The following is a 22,760-nucleotide window of genomic DNA, read 5'->3' as shown; positions in this document are numbered from 1 at the left end:
AGCTGGGAGCACCGGGGCGGCTCCTCGCAGGAGCTTCCTGAAAGAATTAGGGCTCGTCTGGGGCACTTTCCCTAAACCTGTCAGGTCCACTCTGTGCCGCTGCTGCCAGCTGCTGACCCCCCCAGCAGTGGTTGTATGGCAACGACAGTGGAAGTATTACGTTTATAAAGCACTTTGGGAACCTTAGGGATGAAAGGCACTATTGACACGCGGGACGTTTTAAGTAGGTATTAAATAAGCTCTTTCGAGCCTTTTTGGTTAACCACGTTTGGGCAACTGGTCATTTTATACCAACAGCTACAACTTTTCAAACAGGATTCACTTCAGTGTCCAAATAGGGAAGACTTTTTTTTTTTTGCCCCTGTCTTACCATAACACACACATCCATGTTTCTGCTCTGAGCCTTTTAACTGGCTCACTAATTGCAGAGTCTTGCAAGGACCCTACGCTTCAAGCACCAAAGGGCATACAGGCATCCTGCTTGGGAGGAAAAGCTCTGGTCAGCTAATTGGGGAGGAAGAATTTCACGTATGTTCCTGTTCCTGGAGTCGTTTCCCATGAACGTGTAGAAAAGGAGCTGATCCAGTAACACATGGCAGATTTCCCATTCGGGGTGACGGGAGGGCTCCGGCAGTGTTGCTTCACTCTGCACCTTTATTTATGAATCCCGAAGTACTTTAAAAACTCCAATTAATCCTCAAACAACCCTGCAAGTTCAACTTCACCGGTAGGAAAAGTGCAGGGGAGCAGGAGCTTGCGCAAAGGCAGGTAAACCGGTAGCAGGATTGAAAACGGAGCCTTGCCATCCCCTGCCTGGCATCCTCTCCTCTCCCTGCCGCGGTGACAGGGCACCCGCTGTCACAGGGAGGTGACAATTGACTGTGCCATTGCTGTCTGTCCCCCCAGTAACCTCAGACCGAACACCACCCACTGCCACCACTGCAAACACGCAAAAGAACCAGAGCAGCCAAACCCCACGGTACTGGGGTGTCTGTGACGTGCACCCGGAACGCAGAACCCACCCCTTTGTACTTTATATCCCCCCAAAACAAACCCAAACCCCCAAACCCCCTCCTGCCTTCGTGTGCTAAGCACAGAGCGGGCTCTTAGCTGCGTTTTTATGGTTACATTCCTCGTATGTCTCACTAAATACACATACCATAATTACTTTTCACTGTAGATTTACGAGCGAGCTTTACTAGTCATTATTAGGTTTCCTTGCTGTTTTGAATGACATCTCAGCCTTTATGAGCACGCCGATTCATTAGTGCCCGGCCTCGCAGGGTTTGCCAAGACATTGTTGCCCAACGATGGTCAGGCTGCTTCTTCGCTGCATCCTCTGGCTCCTCATCTCTTGCTTAATTCTTGCAGGGCTGGGATGGAAACTGGTCTTTTAGAAGAGGCGTTTTCTGCCGCACAATAGCAGCGAAACAGGCTCTGCCCTTGCCTCCCAGCAGCCAGACCCTGCTCACCACAGCCCTGTGCCCCAGCACTTTGGAAGGTCATTTCGCAGCCTTGCAAAAGCCCACAAAGAGAAGTTAAGTGCCTTTTTAGGCAGAAAAGCAGCCTTACCTTGTGATTCTGGTAAGAGGTCACTGATATAAAGGATGTCTCTGGAAAAACGTGGGTGCAGAAGGCTGTGTTCTTCGAGCCGAAAGCGTTGTTCTCATCCGCCTTCACAATATGCAGTCGTGGTTGGTATTTATGCATTGAATTAAGAATGATCTGAAAAACAATTGATGCTAAAGTAAGAAATCCAATTAAAAAAAAAAAAAAACAAAACCAAAAAAACCAAAAAAACCAACAGAACAGACAATCCATAGCTATTCAACAGACTTTACTAGCAGGACACAAAATCTCACTAGTGCTCAGCTTTAGCTTTGCTTCCAAATTAGAGGGGAAAATTACATTCTATAAATGCACAGGAACCAAGACAGAAAAGGTATCTGCTGCTCTGGCAAGCACAACTGAACTTAAAGCTTTTCTGGTAAACTCTCATTTTCTTATTGCTATTGGATAGAGTCAGGCTGGGTAGAAAAAAAAGCCATAAATTTTTTTCGCAGCTCATGCTGAAGCTGTACAATATATATAATTCACCAGCAGACTGGTCCATAAAGATTCCTAATAAATACTTTACTGAGCTGAAAAATACATAGTTTAGCAGAGGCAAAAAAAAAAAAATATCACACAAACCACAGGGGGGGAAAATAAAAAAAGAAGAAAGCTATTTTTCTTTTATCTGCTGGTAAAAGAAAATACAAAAGAGGAGACTTATTTTTTTTCCCTCCTGTTTGTGGAGCGGCTCCTTGCGGGTGGCTGGGTCCGGGCACCTCTCGCAGTCACTCGGTGGCTTCTGCGAGTGAGAGGCAGGAGCCGGCCAAGCGCTTTTTTATGGGGGGGCCGGGGGAGGCGAGGAAGCGCTGGGATGCGGGGGGGTTGCACAGCCCGGGCCCAGGTCCGATGGAGCACCAGGGGCCAAGCGGGGCTACCCCAGCCGGGGGCTGCTGGCCCCAGCCCTGGCCGTGCCACCCGGCCCAGCCCGGCCCTGCAGCATTGTTCTTCCACAAAGAAGGGACGTGCCCAGATGCTACAGAAGAAAATGGTTTTCAGAAATGGAATTTCTTTTAAGAAATTGAATGGTTTTAAGAAAAGCCTTTATTTCTTTTACTGGGCAAAGAAGAAATACTGCTTTCCTCTTGTTTTCTTGGCATAACTCTTTGCAATCTCTTCTTCCTTCTCAAAAATTGGACAATTGAGTCTGTCCTGCCCGAGCCCGGCTGGTCCTAGAGGTGAGAGGTTCTCCAGCCAGGCTGAGACCCCTCCCCGTACTGGGGTGCCCAAAGCAGCCTGCAAGGACACATCCATCCCCGACGGAGACACGGACAAAGGGCCAAGTAAGAAAAACCACAGGTGGTGTCTTCCACTGGTGGTAGTTGGATGGATGGATGGATGGATGGATGGATGGATGGATGGATGGATGGATTGATAAGTGGGTGGGTGGGTGGGTGGATGGATAGGTAGATGAATGGATGGGTGGGTAGGTGGATGCATGGATGTACGCAATACAACAGAGCAGCATCAGTTTACACTACTTGTAGATTTAGTCAATTTTAAATGAGAATTGTCAAGGAACAGAAGACATTTTCTCCGTGTTCGGTGTTTGTGCTCAGGAAGTTTGGCTGTTTCGTGCCCGTCTGTGCTGAGGAGAGCTGGCAGCGGCGGCACTGCTCTGTGCGCTCCAGCTGGGACAGGAGGTGGCGTAGGGAGCTTGTGCTCTTTAAACCCCGTCGTCTGGCTGCACGTAACTCTGCCCACAGTAGCTGGCTGCATTATATACCACTTAAATGCAATTTTTATTGTTGACATTTTCCAGACAACCTTCCCTGCTCCCCAAGAGAGAGAATGAGGAATTTTTGGCATTTTATCAGCTTTGCATCAAGTCTCTTAACCACTTTGCGGCTGTTGATGTGCAGGGTGTAGATCTGAGAGGGTCGGCTCAGGTTTGGGTTTGGAGCCTTTTCTCTGCTTTCATCTATCTGCCACTCGTAAAACAAAGCCAAGATGAATAACACCAGAGGGCCAAGACTTTCATACGAAGGGGCATTTTAATTTTCAATAATTAAGAGCTGAGCCAAGCTGATAAATAGCGGGTGTCTGGAGCAGAAGCTGGGGTGTGCTGAGCTCTCCTCACCGCCTGTCCCTGCCTGCCCAGGTCCAGCAAGGACGGGTGTCTTGTCCCCAGAGTCAGAGCAAGTCAGCAGCAAGCTGAAGAAAACAATCTTAAACTGAGATTTCCATAGGGAAAATTAGGAGCCCAAGTTTCAATACACTCTGGATGAGTAGTCTGTATTTCCCCTCCAAAGTAGTATCTTATAATAACCCCCTTTAAAATTTATTATTTTTTTTTTTATAACCTCTTTAAACCCAAGGCATCCAAACAATTTCCAAAAGGAACTTTTTGGAGCCTGATAAAAGCATTCAGGAAAGGATTTTTGACAGATGCTCAAGGTTACAGTTGCGGCTGCAAACCTGCTTGGAGAGTCATCGCGAACTGCTCGATATCTGTGGGATGTTTTCAGGCGGGGGGGGGGGAATCCCCTAAATGGCTTAATTTAGCCCACTGCACTTATGAGGCTGGGCATTTCTGTCCCTTGCACTGAAGTGACTATTTGCCCACGTGTCTCAGTGTAAGAACCCATTGGAAAGTGCTGAATTTCTTCAAGTGCGGGGACCACGAAAGGAAACTCCTTGAGATGTGCCAGATCAAAGCCAAACAGCCACCACTGGCGTGAAACGTGATTAATAGGTGTGAGAACCACAGAGCACTGAGGTTAACTTCATCGAATCAGCGTCCACGGGCGCAGACGGGGAAGAGCTTCCAGCAAAAGCAAAGTCCCATAAAAATACGCCATTCTCACATGACAAAGAAAAATCCCTTCGGCTATTTGGCAGAGCGGTCAGCACGTCAGATTGGGGATGAAAACGGGAAGTCGTGGTGCTGTTTCGGATGCGATTTCTCACATCTTTTTTGGGAGGCGGCGGCCACTCTCTGCATCCTCACAACCAACATTTCACAGGCTTGGAAAAAAGGACTCGCGTACGAAGGCTATGTCTGCACCCACATCCTCCTCACTTCTGCCTGGTGTAAGCCTTGTGCCTTCCAAAACTCTACAAATCATTCAAAAATAAAAAGCCTCCCGACCCTTAGCAGCAAAACATCGCGCCTGCGCAACGCTGAACGCCAACAATTCAGGCTAAATAGTTTTCAAGGCTGCTGTGGAAAACTGGTCCCTGGCTAAAAATACACAAAACAAATGTAAATTCCACTCCGATGACGAACACCAGTGGAAAGATTAACTTAAAGAATTGTGTCAAAAATGAGAAGTATTTTAACTGAGGGGACAGAGCACGGCTGCTGCTGGTCGGTGCTGGGCATTGAGCAGGACAGGAGGTGATGTAGGAGCTCTCACCCTCAAAGATGATGCTAAAACAATAACTTTATATTTTCCTGCACTTATTTTTTTCATTGCCGGGGCGCGGGGAGATTAAGTCAGTGTCAGACACTGTCACGCACATTTTTAAATTGTTTTTGGTACAAAATGTAGGTAGTTTGAAATAGGTTCGCTACTAAAAAAGAAATGGTGTTTGCCTTGTCTTGCTAATGAAAATAGTTACTGGTGTATCGGTTAAAGGGGAATTATAACATGATAAAGGCCAAGGATAAAAAAATTAGTAAGGGCAAGTGGAAAATGGTGTTTCTTGAGCAGCACTGAGACACACTGGCTTAGTGACCGAAAGCCTCTCTGCACCTTGGAGATCTTGTCCATTTGCCTATGAAAGAAACAGCTCAGCTTACAGGAAATGGCAGCATATTTAGGAGTCTAATAAATACACTTTTTTTCTATATTGAAGAAAAATAAAAAGAAAAAAACAACAACAACAAAATGTGAATCAGATATCCCAACCAGACTCCTCAAATTAGATGGACAACCCCGAATTTAGGAAGTGGATCTTGGCTCGACCTCCCGACACGGGCCATCGTGGGGATGCCATCTCCCACCGCTGCCACCCAAACGCTCTCTCTGCCTGGAAAACACACATTTTCCAGAAACAAACCGGCTGCTAAAAACCACCCATGTGTGTAATGGCAACGTTCCTTAAGAGCATCCGCGTGGATGGCACCAAAAGGAAGCACCTGCCCTGGCGGGGACCCGACGGTGGGGGCCCTCCTGGGGCGAGACCCCAGACAGCTCCATTTCACACCCCTTGCCTCCCAAGGCGGTCAGCGTGACGCAGAGCCTGCTGCTCGCTGGGATGCCCCCGCTCTGCCCACACACCCCCCCTGCGCCGCCATAACTCCATTACTGCCGGCCAGAGAGGAGCCAAAGCGGATCTCCAGGGTGATGTCACTTCTACCCCCTCAAAGTCGCACGTGCGGACCAGATTGGGAGCGAGAAGAACTCCAAAGTCAAATGTGAGCTTACATAAACATCTTTTTTTCTTTTTTTTACCCCCCCCTGTCTCCCTCCTTTGTGCTGATCACACAGTTGGCAGCTGTAACTCAAGCTGTAACATAGCTCAACTCCTTTATTTTTTTGGCATTCCCCAGTCAGCAACAAATGTCAAAAAAAAAAAAAAAAAAGGGTGTTATTTTCTCCTTCCATTTAATTTTACTTAGGAAAACATACTCCTTTAGCATGTAATCTCGCACGCTGCTGAGTAATGTTGGCTTCAGGGCTCAAAGACATTTGCCAGTTTGCAGGATCGGGCTCAGAGGCCAGAAGCTTAGCCGGGGTAATGGTGCCGCATCGCTTGTCGCAAGGCAAACTGGCCTTGAAATCACCAGTAAAATGTATTTACTTTCATATGAAATTTGGGGAGTTGATTTAAGAGCGCTCCCTGTTTCGCCAAGGTATCGAATGTCATATGATGCAGTGGTTGTTATGGCAACTGCCCTTTTTATATTGAATAGTAAATGGCTACGAAAAAGCCACATAATTTTATGGTTGCTCCCGGGGGATCACATAACTAATATAAAATCTCTCATTTTAATATATTTTCTGCTTCTTTCTTCCTTCCTTCTATTCTTTCAAAGTGAAAAAGCCTTTGAGCTGAGGCTGGCCCTTGTCCCGCACCGGGACGCTGAGCTGGGGGCGCGAAGGACCAAAACAAAAACCTGACGATTCCGTCTCCCACGTGGAGGAAAAAAAAAAGAGCGCATTAATCAACGAGGCTCTTCCAGAATCACAACCAATTCACCTCGATTAACATTTACAGCAATTGATGGCATAAGCCGCCCCAAACCTAACTTTTCTTTAGGAGCAAATGGCTCAGAGATGCCACACAGCATCAGTGCAGGAGTTGCCCGGGCTGGATGGGACATCTCCCGGGGACAGATGATGAGCCCACAGTGCCACCACCCCTGCCGCATCCACCTCGGGATGATGGGGCGCACACCCCCCCCCGAGCAAGCAGTTAAAAATCATAGAGCCATTTATGTTGCAAAAGACCCTTAAGATCATCGCGTTCAACCAAATAAAACACTATCTTCAGTCAACTTCTACAGCAGCTCCAAAATTACCTAAACCTCATCCCATTTATTTTAAGTCATCTCCAGGAAAGCCCTCACCCCGCTCTGCTCAAACCGGGCTGCCTCGCGGCGGGGCTGGGGGGGCAGCACCCCAATGGGGGTGGGAAGGGGCTCGTTCCAGCCAGCCGGGCTCGTCGCTGCCGGAGGAGGAGCCTCCCAAACCCCCACGTCTGTCCTGGCAATCCGCACAATGGGGGAGGAAAAAAAAAAAGGCAGGCTGGAAAATCCTGGGAAAAGGTTCAACATGAGCTCAGACAAATTGTTCCTTACAAGAGGGCCAAAGCTGGGATTTTTTTTTTTTTATTTTTTTTTTTCCCTCTCGGTCCTTTTTCATCCAACATCAGCTGAAATTCATCATGGTGTTTCCTGGCCTAGTGAGGAAGGTTTGGTGTGAAGTCCACCTCCACGCTATTCGTGAGCGGTTGTTTCTGAATGGCGAGGACGGGGAGAACCCCGGGGGGGTGATCCTGGGACACCCCTGCGGCCGTCCCACGCTGCTGCGTGGCCTCGTGTCACCCGTGGGCACCACAGGCCCTTGGCAAGCCCTGACATCTTCACCCACCCTTCTCCGGGCCAGCTCCCCACCCAAGACTGGAAGACGACTCCAGGATCTGATTCAAGCTGAACTTCACAGCATTTGACTCGTGTGAACCAGTAATGTAACAACAAAAAGATTTAACACAAGAGATGTAAATCTTCTTTTCAACCAAGAGCTCCACTGGCTGTTTCTGACCCAGCGATTTAAGTTGCTCATACGGATCTATTCATCCCTGTGAAACACATGCCATCCCCGGCGGCACACAGAGCCGCCCCTTTTTTTTTTAATTTTTTTTTTCTATTTTTTTTTTTCCCCAGGAACAAAGCAAACAATATAAAACTTCACGTCAGGCTCTATCATTTATTTGGGCACCACTGTTTCCCAGATCAGCTGTTAAGCCCTTTCCTAAAATGGATGGGTTAAAAACAAAACAAAACAAAAACAACAAAAAGAGAAGAAAACAGTCTTTTCAAGGGTATTCTTTCAGCAGAAGACTTAGTGATGCTCAAAAAAAACATTTACTTCAAATTTAGGGCCGGACAAAATGGACAAAAGATTTTTTTTTCAAGTTTTAAATGGACTGAGAAAAAAGCTAGCTTAGTAATGGGAAAGATGTATATATATATATATATATATATATATGAAATTCTTATATATTTCTTATTTTTAAATATATGAAAATATATATGTTATGTATTATATATTATATATTATGTATCCTATATTATATATTTTATAAGTTATATGTTGTGTATTGTATATTACATATTATATGTAATATGTTATTATATAATATTTTTATAATATATAATATAAAATTATACATTATATATTATATAATATATTGCATATTATATAATGTATGTAATACATCGTATATAATACTATATACTTTTTTTATATATATATAAGAAATCCTATAAGAAACCATGTATATAAAAAAGAAATCTTATATATATACACTATATATGTTGTGTATTGTATATTATGTTACGTGTTTTATACTTATATATTATGTATTATGTATTATATATTGTATATTGTACATTATATATTATAATATATTGCATATTATATAAAGTATATAATACATTATATATAATATATATACATTATGTATATATGAGAAATCATATAAGAAACCATATATATATATATAAAAGAAATCATATATGAGAATTCTTTAGTTGCGAATAGGGATGTGAAGCTGCTCTCCTGCTACAGATTTCTCCAAGTGAGGACCGGCTGGGTGCCGCCAGCGAGGCTGCGTCTCTTCCCAACGGGCTGGACTTCGCCTGGGAGCTGCCGCAGCCCCATCCCATCCCATCCCGTCCATCCCCTCCCATCCCATCCTGTCCCTTCAGCCGGATCGATCCCCAGCACTGCCGCAGAGCCGTGGGGCGGCTGCTGCCGAGGCAGCACATAAACCTCATACCAGCACCCGGCGAGGAAACTGCTTGGACGCAAGTCATAAAGCAAACAAATTTAAAAAAAAAAAAAACAAAAACTAAATAAAGTTGAAGGCTTCATAAGATTACTAGGGCATTAACCTAATTAAAGTGCCCGAGCGCGCCTGGCGAGAAAAGATAGAAAAATGCTAAAATTGAATTAATAGAAAAATGAAAGGGAAACCCCAAGACTGGAAGAAAAATTAAGTCTTTCAGTGATAATCAAATAAAACCAAGTGTGCAAATAATAAATCTGGAGAGAAATAACAAACTCATCAGCATTAAAGAGTAAAGCCAGTAAACAGCAGATTTGGGTCAAGAAAATCAGGAATATCACTTAAAATGTCATCACAAGTGACACACCATCTATAATACCCTGTAAGCTTTGGACGGCGGTAGGTTACATCTCAGAAACTGAAATAACCTCCCACTTCAAAAGCAGATAAAGTCCATTATGGCAATTAAAAGGCGCCATCAGCAGCCAAGGAGCAAGGTAGGTACAGGGTATATAACATAACCAAGCTTAGCAATACTGTGTTGGGGGCATTAAATTAAATACCTACTTTTATTTGTCACAATTTCGACTTCTAATCTTCACTTATTACTTGCCTTCCCCCCCCCCCCGGAATATCTTTGTAAAAAAAAAAGAAAATAGTAATTTCCGATTGATCTGGTCCCAGCCGAAGCCTGCCAAAAATACCGATGTGATGCTATCGCCCTTTCTGAGCTGGCCTGGCTGCAGAGCCCACGAGAAAGGCTGCTTCCTCTGGCAGAGCTTTAATTTCAGTGGAGTCATTAACACGGCCACCAGCAGAACCCCGATGTGATGTCCTTGCTCCTCTGCCCTTTTCCAGCGTCACTCGGTGCCTACGAGCACTGGCCTTTCGAGGCTCTGCGTGTTCACAGCCTGCCTAAAACCGGGGGAAGCGGGGGCTGAGAGTAAGACACGGGGTTTTTTTTCCCAGATACGGTGCATCTGGTGAAACGGGCTTCCCTGGGAGCTGCCACCCAGCTCATTGTTATCTCCTCTGGATACTGAAAACCCCATTCGAAAGGTCCTCAGGAGAAAGGTCAGCAGATCAGAACGACCAGCTGAGGAGTCACCAACCCGCCGCCCGCCCCGACGCCGGACGGAAAGGTGGCACTCGGCATGGCCAGTCCTCTCAGTGGCGCCTGATAGGAGTCCTCGTGTCCTCCCCGTCTATCATGCACGGAGTGTAAAAACAAACTAAAATCTGCCCTAATTAACAGCCTCTGCTGCTTTGCAGCAGCTGGGCAGTTTCTAGCCCGTGCTCCTCATCCTCACCACCCCTCGAGGTACGTTAAGTACCTTTATGTACATTATTATGTACTTTTATGTCCATTGTTATGGACATTGGCAGGAGGGCTGGCTGTGCCGGGATTGCTGTCGGACACGGGGGACGGTCCCTGTGCCCCCACAATCCCATGGGAGCAGGGACCTGGCTCTGCCCGCTGCCCAGGGGAGCCAGGGCTGGGGGCTGTGTGTGATGGGGGGGGGTGACAGCTCTCTCTGCCACCACTGTGTCCCGGGGACGCATGCTGTACTGCTCAGCACCGCAAGTAGGAAAGAAAAGAGACGATTTTTTTGCTTCAGAGAGCTGCCAGTCTCAGCAGCTTAAGCACCACCTTGAGGCAGGAGATGGAGAAAAGCCTAAACAGCACAACAACAACAACAACAACAACAGCAACAAAATGCTGATTAACTGAAATGACTTGCACAGGAGAACAACCTCACGGCGGGGCCGAGCCGAAGCCCCTCAGCAAACCCCCGGCCCGTGCCCCTTCGGCGGCTTCACACCCGCCCTGAGCATCCTTCACCTGCTGGGGCTGGGAGCTGCCCGCAGCGGCCATAAGGACCGTCTCACGGGCGCCCTCCGCCCCGCTGTTTACATACTTTCAACCTCTGCAGAAAGTGGAATTCCATTCATGAGCATTTATCACGGCAGAGATACTCATCAGGGCTCGCTCAATATTTCCCCCTGTGCCCTGAACTAACCTTCTGAAAGAAATACGAGTGTTGTGTTATCCTTTCCAACGGAGAGGTTATTTTTGTGCATCATCTGCGGCTGCTGTTAGCCAACCGATCTGTTAGCACTTGCAGTGATATAACCTGCTTCATGACGGAGGAGTCATTCCCAGTTTTCACCTGGAAAACACAGCAAGGTGCTTCCCAGGCAGAATACGCTGGGAATGGGTATGGAATATGCCACCCCTGCGCAGAGTGATGGCGCCGAAGAGAGTATCTTTGTCTCCGCAGACAGACCATACGCAACCGCCTGTTATTCACGTGGCATTAGAGAGCGACACATCGGCTCTGCCAGAATCACTAACCCTGTCACTCACCAGCCCTGTGTAAATCAGAGACTCCATCAGGCTGATTATCTCTGCATGTAAAGATTTGAAAATACATAAATTAAGATTTTACTCTAAGCGTAGGCGGCTTACAATGCTTTCTTTAGGATCAGATAGACCGCGCCGTAGCTAAACATTAGGGCAGCTGCTGATTTCTTAATCCATTCTCAACATGAGCATTTCTCAGTTGTTAAGCCCGGTGTGAAAGAAGCCTTTCATGGTCGAAAAATCCCCCAAGAGGAAAATATACAGTCCACACTTTCAGGCCGTGGTGCGTGAGCTGGGCACGGCCTTACCTGCCGCAAAACCTGCTCAACCAGAGGGGTTTGCAGGCAGATTACAAAGCTCTGCGCTTAGTTTCTGCTGATTTAAAATCCGCATGGGTTTTCTTATTGAAAAATGCCTCCCATGGCTCTGACTGTAACTACTCGTTTACTGCAGCAGATAACCGGCCGGTGGAAGAAGCGGGAGCGTGGTTTTTGGGACTGAGGAGGGACAGTTGGTGGCTGGGTTTTATGGGCTCGGTGTCAGAAAGCGAAGCTTTCCAGCGCCGCCTGCGAGGCATCCCCTCCTGCCAGCGCAGTAAATAATCTTCAGCCTAATTCCGTGGATTGCAGCAAGGGCTTCAGCTCCGTGGCTTATTAATTAAGCTGTTTAACTTACTTATTTTAAGCCTCAAATGTACCTACACTTCTCTTTATGAACTCTGTGGGGCTGCTTGTCCCTGACGTTAAGCAGCTGTTGCAGCGCAGGGAGTCAGGGCACGGGTTCATTTATCAACGAATTGGTTGCAATAATGTGAAATTTCTGCCTGCTTGTTTTCCAGGTGAGATCCCAGGTGCTCAGAGGAGCTGTGCCCCACGCCGTGGTGTGTCTGCCCTTCAAACCGGTGTCCCCCTGCGCCACGCGGGGCGGCTGGGGACGGGGATGGAGCCCGGCAGCCTGCCGTGCTCCAGCTGCATCTGCGAGCGCGAGCCCATAAAATCCACCACGTCCTTCTTGCGAGACCCTGTGACACCACGCACATCCCAACCCGACCATCGGCTTCCCACACTCAACGTTAACCAGTAGGTGAACATGCAGGGGAGCTGGAAGAGCCCCATTCTTTTTTTCCCCTAAATAAGCATCTGCACCAAAGAAATGGTTAATCCAGAAAAGGAGTATTTAGCGCAAAGATATTTCTTGGTGTGCGGTTTTGATCCGAGCCCAAAGCATCGGAGCATGGCAGGGGCTGGAGGGGATCGCTCCCATGCAGCAAAATGCTGCGGGCAGGCTGGGATCTGCGGGATTTGGGGATGCCAGAGGAGCCGGAGCCCGGGATGGTGGGAGCCGGGTAAGGAGCCCGGTGCCGTGACACCTGCGGGCACCCGCGGTGGCCGATGGTGCCAGGGAGGACGAGCCGGCGCGGCTCTGGCTGGGCAGCTGCTTGCACACCAAAAAAAGCCCCAGTGGCAGCCTGCAGAAATCATCGCTCCACGCGGTTTTGAGGTTTGGAGAAAATCAAAGACAAAAGGAAATGGCAGGCAGGCTTCGCTGGAGCACGAGAAGGCAAACAAACCCTGTGGGTTTTCTGACTTGTTTTTCTTAGGGCACTTTAAGAGAGCGTTTGCAATCGCTGGGAACAAATTCCTAGAAATGAGACGCTGTTATTATTCATAATGTAATGCCTTTGCCGGCAGGGCCGGGAGGACTGCGCCATGCCAGGCAGACACCGCGTGTCCTGAGGACATGGCCACCCCTGCAACAGCAGCAGAACCGCTTTCAGGATGAGCCCAAAGGAAAACTCACGTTCGCCTGGTACAGAGTCCAGGTCTCCTCCGCCGGCACAGCAAAAAGTGGAGTACTGCTTCTTCAAAGCAGATGATTAATTTAGAAGCCTAACGAGGCCCCCCCTGAGAAGGGGCTAAATCCCATTTATCCGGGCAGGTTGTCAGTGCCTGGACCTCAGAGCGACCTGGGCACTTAAAACAGGTAATTCCGGGCATTTTCCCTGGGAAAATGTCTGGGCGGTGTGCGAGGCAGGGCAGCTCGCGTGCCACGGGGGCACTGCGCAGGGCTCATTTGGAGCGTGGCCACAGCATCGTGCTGCGGGTATCGCCCCAAAATGCAAACTGGAGTCCCCTCTGTGTCACTAGGGAAGCTCCGTGGGAGGACAAACAGGCTGTTTATTAACAGGAGGGGGGGGGGCAAAAATCTTCCCAGTTAAAATGCAGTGTTAAAATCGCAGTTAAAAAATGACAAAGTCAGGAAAAGCAAACTTTTAAAGTTGCAAAACCAACACTGCACATCCTGTTTGTTTTATGGCCACATTGAACATCCTGTATGTTTTATAGTTTACATTTTACAACGTAAACAGTCATATATTAAGCTACACAGTTAACCAAGAGAAAAACACAGGAGTAAAAAAACGCCACGTGCAAAGCGAGCAGGTCGGTGCGGCTGCTGACACTGAAATGTCGGCATTTATGGGCTCTATGTAATTTTTACTGTGCGACCCTTAACGCAGTTGTTTTCATTTCATTTCCGTGGTGCTTTCCACCTTCAACAAGAGTGAAGGGGCGAGATCGCCTGTGATTAATAACGCCGGCGTTAAACGGTCCTGATTAGCCTTTGAAGTTCACACATGTTTCCGCGGGGTCAGCGGGCTGGGGAAGAGGGTCAGTTCCCGGCGCTGCTGCCGGCTTCGCGCGGGGCCGGGTTATCACCGAGCCCGGCTCCGCCGCGGCACCGACGCGCGGCATCAGGGCCCTGGCTTTTTAAAGTCTGGAGTTTGCAGAAAGTTACGAACGCTGCAAAAAATCTGGGTTTTTCAACAGTGTTTTATGCTGGGAGGGTCACTCTGCCTCTAGAGTCAGCCCCCTAAACTCCGTCTGGTTTCGCACGGGGAAGTGCTGGAATCGCACTTTCTGCATGGCTTTTGGGTGGCATCGGGACAATTGACTCCACATGGAAACCTGCTCTTTAGAGGCTTGATGCATGATCATTTTGAGCAACACCTTCTCCCTCTGCACCCTTCTTCAGGACCTTTTCACAGCTCCCCCCTCACCCCCCCAAACTGCAGCTGCTTAAAACACCGGCAGGTTGAAAACCACCTTTGATGATAGGAAGGAGATTCCCTTACCTGTGGTACCGGCAGGAGCTGATGGAATTAAACCTAAAAGGATTTTAAACTCTATCTTCCCTTCCTCCAGCCAGCAAGGTTTGTTTATTTGATGTGACTTTCATCTCGGACGGTGCAAACCAGGCAGGTCCGTATTTTTATACGCATTATCTCAGCACTCGTTGGCCTGGCAGGCTGGAAGGGCCCTTGTTCTGAGTTATTGAACGCACTGTGGCAGATAACTGTGTACCTCCCGCTTCTGCATTCGCAAGACACATGAATTAAGATTTTCCAAATAAAATACTTCATCTTTTACAGGGCTGCCAAAGCCAGCTTGGAAAATAAGGAGTTTATGCAACCTGTTTCTGCGAGCTGTATGTACGGCGCGCGGCAACAGCCAGGCTGAAAATCCCACAGCGCTGCCTGGAAAGTTCCTGGGCAGAAAATAAAAGGTCGGTGGCATCTGGCAGGACAGGACTGAGCAAGTCAGAGGCTGCATCCCCAAGAGCAGGGGAAGCACGCAGGCAGCAATGGCAGCCCACCTCCCTCAGCATCCGGCACTCCCCACCCAGCAGCGCTCCCGGCACAAAGAAAATGTTGCTCCTCGCTATTAAATTCACTGCGACATCCCAACCAGCCTCCCCGTCCAGATCCAAACTCGGCATCGCGGGCCCACCCCTGACCCAAAACCCTTGCAGAACGTCTCTCTTACGTGTCCAAAGGGATCCAGGTGGTTGTTGGTGAGTTTTAGCTTCTGAAAGGACACCAGCTGCCGCATCCAGTGCGCTCCTGTGGCGGGCGAGTCGGGGTGCACGTACAGCCGCCCCGGCATGGCCGGCTCTGCCTTCCCGGCCACCATCCTGCAAACACAGCGGTTACACATTGCATCACCTCAGCAGCCATCACCAGCCTGGCCGACGAGAGCGTTTTGTCCTTGAACTCAACCCAGCAACCCTCCTGCCAGGCCTGGAGGGATGCACTGGGGCACGGGGGCTCGGAGAGTCTCCTGCTGCTCATGGGGGCATAGGGCTTCTCGTTTCAGGCTGGCAGAGTAACTCCATCCCTGCTCCTGCATGGTATTTCCTTGGAGCAGTGTCTCTACAGGGCAATGGCATTGGCATTGGTCAAGAAGGAAGTCTCGTCTAGGTTTTTGGAGAGGATGAAGCCTTCCAAAGGCCATTCTGCAAGGGGAGAAGGTCTCACACACTTCCCCAGGAGAAGGTACTGAGGAGCAGGAGCGAGTACCAGCATGGGTGCACCCTCTGCAGCCATGCAGGGTTCACACAGCCCCTGCCTGGGTGGCAGCTCCAGTGGGAAGGGGCTGCTCCCCGCTCCGGAGCTGTGTGTTTGCCCCTCGTACCCTTCTGCCAGCCCCCCTTGTCCCCACACCACCACCACCACCTCTCACGGACACAAGACCCAGCCATGAGACACCACTTGATGGCAACTCCCCCATTGCTGTGCATTGTTCTCCTCCTCTAAAGCACCAATAAAAGCAATATTACCAAAACCAACAGAGACTTTCCAGCAGCAATAAAATGAAAAGGGGAAACAGCTCTAGGGCTGGCAAAAGCTAAATTAAACAGAGTTAACAACTGTCCATCATCTAGGGCTTAATGGTTAAAACACAAAGTGGCCGCCGTGCCATGGAGCCCTCAGTCCACTCCTCTTGCCCAGCGGCACTCCAGGACAAAAGCAAGTGGAAAAGGGATTTTTTTAAAAACTAGAGCAGCCCTAATGTGCAAGTAAATTATTACAGTTTTATGGGATGTCACCAGGCTCGTTCCCATTGAGATGACTACGAAGTTTTCCATTGCTCGTCTTTTCAGCAGGCAGCAGTGGGTGGAAGGGTTTGGGAAACGCAAAGCGAACAGTCGCGGCGAGGGAGGCTGCCGGGCGCGTTCGGGGTGAAAATCAAACGGGAAAACAACACGCTTCCTTCATCAGAAAGCAAAAATCACTTCTGTCTCTTGGGTAAGCAACTTTACTATCAAAGGCACAGGGAAGGGAAGAATAATAGAAGAAAAGGAAACTCTGGGGAAGACTAAGTTAAAAGAAAAAGACTCTAAACTCAATCTGCATCGGACTGCGATAGAGGGAATCACGGCTCCCTTCCTCTGCCGGATCAGCACGGCTGAACCAGGGCTTTGAGTAAAACCGCCCCACATTTCACTTTATAGCGGATCTAAAAGCAAAATATTACTACAGAAGAAAGGAATTTAAAACTTCTCTTGACTCACATAGATACCTGATTTTTAAGGCCAAAATGGACCATTAAATCACCTGGCCCAGCTTCTGGCATACTGCGGGCTGAGGCTTTACCCTCGTACACCCGCACACAGCCAGACCACCTATGCTTGGCCTAAAGTATCTCCTCCGGGAAGACACCCCATGTCGAGCGCTTTGGGGATGGACAATCCACCACCTCCATCAGCAGCAGTTTGCTCCAGCAGTTAATCACCCAGCCCGTTAAGAATATTTTATTTTATATTTGTCTGGTTTTAAGTTCCAGCCTTTGGCTCTTGTATCTATCGCTGCTCCGTGAAAGACAGCTCTGGGATGTTGGCATCCCTCCGGTGGGAAGGTATTTATGTTGGTTTCTGAGTTTGCATAGCAAACGGTCAATCCCATCTCAACTTTCTTATGGAAAAGAAGGCAAACAGAAATGTTCTCTTACCATTTATTGTCACAGAATTTATACCGGTGGTCGTCAGCCGGGACAATGTCGATCAACAGGATGTACTTGGTCTTGGGATTCATTCCGGTCACTTTAACCTTGTAGCTAGGAAACATCCTCCTTAGGAAAAACAAAGGGTGAACATGTTAGTGAGCAACGTGGAGCGGCACTGGAAGGGTTGGAAACTTGGAGCAGAGCCCCAAAAGGCAGATCCACCATGGGATGAATTCACGCTAGGACAAATGAGAGATCCACCATGGGATGAATTCACGCCAGGACAAATGAGAGATCCACCATGGGATGAATTCACGCCAGGACAAATGAGCTACAAAACATTATTGCTGTTTATATGTCACCTGAATCAAACTCAGCCTTTCCAGGGCATGGGCTGCACGGGGCCAGTGCTAAAAGGGGCATAAATATGGCTGACGATAGATAGAGGGAGGGGTTATGGGTCAGTGTCAGGAAAAGGTGGGTGCAGGGAGAGAGATGGGTGTTCAACACATCCCTCCTTATGGGAGGCTTGGACAGGGAGCCCCCAGGAGGCTCTGTGTGGCTTCAAAGATGCAAATTTCTTGTTGCTATGAATGTGCATGAAAAGTCATGAGGTCTAACTCGACTTCAGCAGAAACAAAGCACACACAGCGTTCTCATCCACACGTTCCCAATGCCCACGGCACCAGGTCCCACCACACCCCCTCCCAACACAGTAGCTGAACCCGCATTCCCCACCACAGACCAAAAACCGAGGACTGGCAAAGCCTTGGGGGACAAAGCCTGTGGACAATGCCTGCTCCTCTGGCCTTCCTGAATTTCCCAAATTCACAGCGCGCTGTTAAACCTTGTTCGAACCCGGAGCACCACAGAGCTCCCTGCTGAAAATGTTCCCGTCCCACTGATTTACCATTGACTTTAACGGATGCGGAGCAACCAACACCAAATGGGCAACATCACATAAACCACTGTATTATTAAAGAACATTTACATATATCTTACAAGTCTAAAGAATCTTCGCAATATTAAAGAATATTTTTTTATAAAGCTATGGCCGTGAAACCAGTATATACCATCACAGGCTGGTCTTGCTATCCAAAGGAGATGGCCCTGATGGGAACGGGCACTGCCACGGGCTTCCCGAGCCCCTGAGACTGCAGCAGGAGCCAGGATTTGCAGGATCAGGCACTTATACATCCTCAGAGTAACCGTTTTCTTGGCTCCCTCTTCCCACCCTCCTCCTCATCCAGTGAAAAAAACAAGTCAATTGGGCAAACCGGCTCATCACGGCCTTCGAGCAACCAGCCAGAACAGAAAATTCTCCTTTCCACCAGCATAAGGGAACAGAGGATGAGAAACATTACATCCTGGCGTCATTCTAATTACCCGAATTCTGCTGTTATTTCTCCGTCGGACGTCGAGGCCACTTTGCCCCCCAGTTTTATCCCTCCTCTCCCTGCACGTTGCCCCCCGGCCGGCCGAGCTGGCCCAGGTCTGCAGCACCATTTTGTCGCTGCTTGGGGAGAAGGCAACAAAATGGGCCCTGTTTGAAATCATTTCAATCGACTCTTTTTACCCGCCCTGCATAAATTCCAGATGTTTACCATGTAATTAGCCGGGACTAAAAAGGGGTGGTTTACCAATGTCCGTATTTGATTTTCATTCATAAACTCTGCACTCCTCTTAACCTTGTCCTCCTACAGGTAAGCACCTGGGTAAATACAGTAGGACATTTCAATTTGCGAATACACAGCCCAATTCACACATTGAAAAAAATTGCATAAGGAATCCAATCTGAATGCCAAGATTTTTATTTTTTTTTTTAAATTAGGCCTTAAAATGACATTTGAAAATGAAACAAAAAAAGAGGAGGAATTGATTAAAAACCAGAAATGAGATGGATACTATTCGACACTTACTGCGTCGTACCGGGCGAATGTCCTGCATCGGGGATTTTTATAACATCTAGCTTCTGAATTTCTTTTTTTTTCCTCAATCATTTCATTTACTGTAGTACATCCAAGCTGCTAAAGTAGCCGGACTGATATATTGTAAATGTTAAGTGCTTTTTTAATGGCATTTAAAATTAAGCTTCAGCATATGGAGTTCATATAGCATGGACATGCCTGAGTTTATAATGTTCTTTAGTATAGCCCTCTAAAATAAATACAAAGAGCCAAAGTACTACTATAATATATACAGCTGAAATTCTTTAAGGATAACAAATGGGGACTCGCATCTGATTGAAGGTGTTGCTTAACTTGCAAACCGCTCGGTATCTTGCAGTGGTAGCATTGTGCTCAGCAATCGACAAGCCCAGCTACAACCAAGTTTGCCAACTCTCCGCATTCTTTTCCAGGAAAACATGGGGTAGATTTTAGTAATTTGGCTGTGCACGGACATTTCATCATTATTATTAGCTGCTGCATTTTGGCTTTAAAAAAAAAATATGCGACTAATGTGCTGTCCAGGGACTTGTCAGTTTAATTTTCTTAATGAAAACATATTTCTCAACCCCTTGGCAGAGACTCATTTAGTAAATATCTCGTTGCAATACGACACAAACATGGGTTGTGCGTTTCTGGTGGGAAGGCATGACAAACTGAAGAGCCGGGTCCAAGAAAATGCAGTCATAGAGTTTCAATTAAAAAAAAAAAAAAAAGAAAAAAAAGGCAGGAGAGAGCACCTAATATCATGTCTTGGGCCCTATTAAATGTCCCATTTGAAAGAGGGGAGCAGAAACCCATGGCAGAGGCTCTGGGCTGCACCAGCCCTGCCCGGGAGCGGGGCCGTGCCTACAGTGGGTCTATACAGCTCCCCATCAACCCTGGGAAGGGGCCAAAAACCTGCCTCCTTCTCCCAGATTTACTCCAGGTCAATGGAGCTACTCACAGCCACGGGCTCCACGCTCGGCAGCGGCTTTGCATAACCGGCCCCGCTGCCAAATCTCCGCAGGCAGGAGCTCTCGGGCGGATGGGCGTCTCCGCAGAGGATGCTTTGCTTCGGCCAGCTTTCCCTGACAATAGCTTGCTTCATCATCTATCGCTCGGGGACCGGCAATGGCAGAAGAATAACCCAGTGCGACAATAAAAACTTGCCAACCTCTTGCCAAGCTCTGGGAAATCTCAGCCTGGCTCTGGTGGGGGGTCTGAAGCAAGACCCAGGCAGACCCGCGTTTTACCCACCCTCCTTCCCACCACCGCACGTAGCTCCAAAACGGGTGAGAGCTTACAAAAAAAACAGTTACAACAATTGGGAATTTAGGGAGCGTGTCCGAGCGGGTGGCATCCGACCCTCAGTGACACCTCCAGCACCAAAGGCGGCTGCAGCCCGGCTGCGGCCATGCCAGCCGGGAAGCTCAGCGAGGTTAAGCGCTGGGCACGGGCGCAGCACAGGATGAGCCGACTATTAGGTGAAGTTTAAGCCACCAGTAACCAAGATATTGAGAACAGCCATTCCCAGCCTCATCGTCTTTTGTTCAGACCCAAATCCTTGTCGGACACACTGTCCCGAGGCAGCGGTGAATGCCCTGAAGGTGCAAACGCTGCCACCATCCCTTGGGGTAGGAGAGTCCAGGACCGGATCAATTTCTTCCTCTTTAGAGGAAGAAAAAAATCTTACGTTTTTTGAAAGCCACGCAAGGTGTGTGCCGAAACCGCCAGCACACATTAGGCGGGATGGCTGCTCCCAGCTGACATGGGACAGCCCCACAGCCCCCCTGCCTGCCCAGGGACCGGCCATGAGCCCATGACGAGCCCATGCGACAGCCAGCGATGCACGAGGGACGCAGCACGAGCAGCCAAGCATCAGCCCCGACAGCCTGGTCTTCTGCAAAACAGTCACTAGACCTCAATTTTGGACACGTTCAAAACCCACTTTTCCCTCTCTCCAGCTCAGCCCAGCGCAGAAGGGACCACCAGCACCGTCCCGACGGTCTCCTGCACCCCTCAAAGCTCCCTGCTGGGTTTGGTGGCACTAACAGGGGCGTTTCAACCTCCCTCCCCGCACACGGTGCTGCTCCGCGATGGCAGCAGCTCGCACTGCCCTTCAGAAGGAAAATTAAGTCAGTTTTTACATTTACACAAGAAAACTGCCCTCAAAGAAAGAGATCACAGGGGGAAGGCTACGGTGCCTCGCTTCGGAGAGCGGGACATCTGATACGGCATTAAAATACCACAGTCTGGCACCCAGTCGCCAGGGGCCAAGGTGTGGGGTGATGCCCTGGGGAGGGCAGGGGGGCTCTGGGGACCGCCGGCGCTGGGAGCGGGTCCGGCGTCGCCGGGGCTTGGCACCGCACTGCCACAGTCCTGGCTAAACCCCTCCCTGCAGCTCTGTGCAGATGAAATGTAGCAAAACCAGTAAAAGCCAGGAAAATAAACAAGCAGCACAATTCTGTAGCCCTCCCAAGCTTCAAAGATGATGTGCGAGTGAATTATTTGTTCTGATAATGAAGTAGTCATTGCTTAGCTAAGTTTATGCTAGGCACATTTTATCTCTACATGATATTCACAAATTGTTTTAAAATGAACTGTTAGAATAAGCATCTCTTGTTTATTTATTTATTCTATTACTATTCAATCCCCTTGACCATGGAGCAGTTACTGACATGGAGCCAAAGCTTCTATTATGTTCAAACAAAGTTTAATTAATGTGTAATTGGTTGGTTAGATTTGGAAGACAGCGATAAGAGGAAAGCTCTGCTTTCTTTTGAGGCAGCAGTTCCCAGCTTTTCGGGCTCTCCAGACTTAGCCACTTCATGGGCATCTAGTGTTTTAATCCTCATGGGAGCAGGCCTGGTTGGTCCTGGAGAGATGGGCGACTGCAAGGTTCCCAGCTCCAATAAAGTCTTATTTTTTGGGCAGGAGACAGCAATCTAATGCAGCCAGAAAAGCCAAGAGCATCAGAGCTGATCAAAGAGCTCAAAACACTCGTCCGAGCACCGACTGCCCCGCACCACGCTGCACGCCGGGACCTGTGTGTGTCAGGGACACTGGCTCATACCAGGGTACTGCTGGGTGACGAGGTGGCATCTGCAAACCCCTTGGGCCTCACCACCCTCCTGCTCACAAGGACTGGTCTGACCTTCCTTGCTTAGACGCAAACATCGGTTCTGATGCTCCTGATGATGCACCAGCTGGGAAGGGGTTTATCTGCCCGGCACATGGTAAGCAGGGAAGCCATGGGGACCTCAACTGGTATTTCCATGGAGAAAACTGCATGGAAACAAGACACCTGAGTCCTGTTGGAGCAACTCAACTCATGTCCTCACCAAAGGCTGTCGGTGCTCTCTGAAGCCCCTGGGAACGTGGGGACGGACTGGTGCTCACCCCGTCTCCCTGTGGGGTGGATGGCGCTTCAGATACTGCTGAGCGCTTCCTCCTGTCCTTTCAGGGGGGTAAAAATGTGCCACAGCCTTTCAGCAGCTGATGTCCTATTTTCACAAGAAGTTTCAATAAGACAAAGCTTTCCAAAGATAGACAGCGATTTTACAGTCCTTGATTTTGGGGTGGTCAAGTAAAGCAACAACTGGATTTTTCAGA

At 48.6% G+C, this 22,760-nt stretch overlaps 1 protein-coding gene across 1 annotated transcript in view; it reads right to left on the bottom strand.

Moving 5' to 3' along the window:
- The window catches only part of TBX4 (T-box transcription factor 4), a 35,985-nt gene that overhangs the window by 5,237 nt on the left and 7,988 nt on the right, over positions 1–22,760 (bottom strand). The window contains exons 3-5 of the mRNA XM_063341788.1: positions 17,227–17,346; positions 15,262–15,409; positions 1,573–1,725 (exon numbers count right to left, since the gene is read on the bottom strand). Of these exons, the coding sequence (XP_063197858.1) occupies positions 1,573–1,725; positions 15,262–15,409; positions 17,227–17,346 (421 nt within the window). The remainder of the gene's footprint in view (positions 1–1,572; positions 1,726–15,261; positions 15,410–17,226; positions 17,347–22,760) is intronic.

The sequence above is a fragment of the Chroicocephalus ridibundus genome, chromosome 7 (assembly GCF_963924245.1).
Source record: "Chroicocephalus ridibundus chromosome 7, bChrRid1.1, whole genome shotgun sequence".
Taxonomy (NCBI): domain Eukaryota; kingdom Metazoa; phylum Chordata; class Aves; order Charadriiformes; family Laridae; genus Chroicocephalus; species Chroicocephalus ridibundus.
This window is presented reverse-complemented; position numbering and strand designations above follow the sequence as displayed.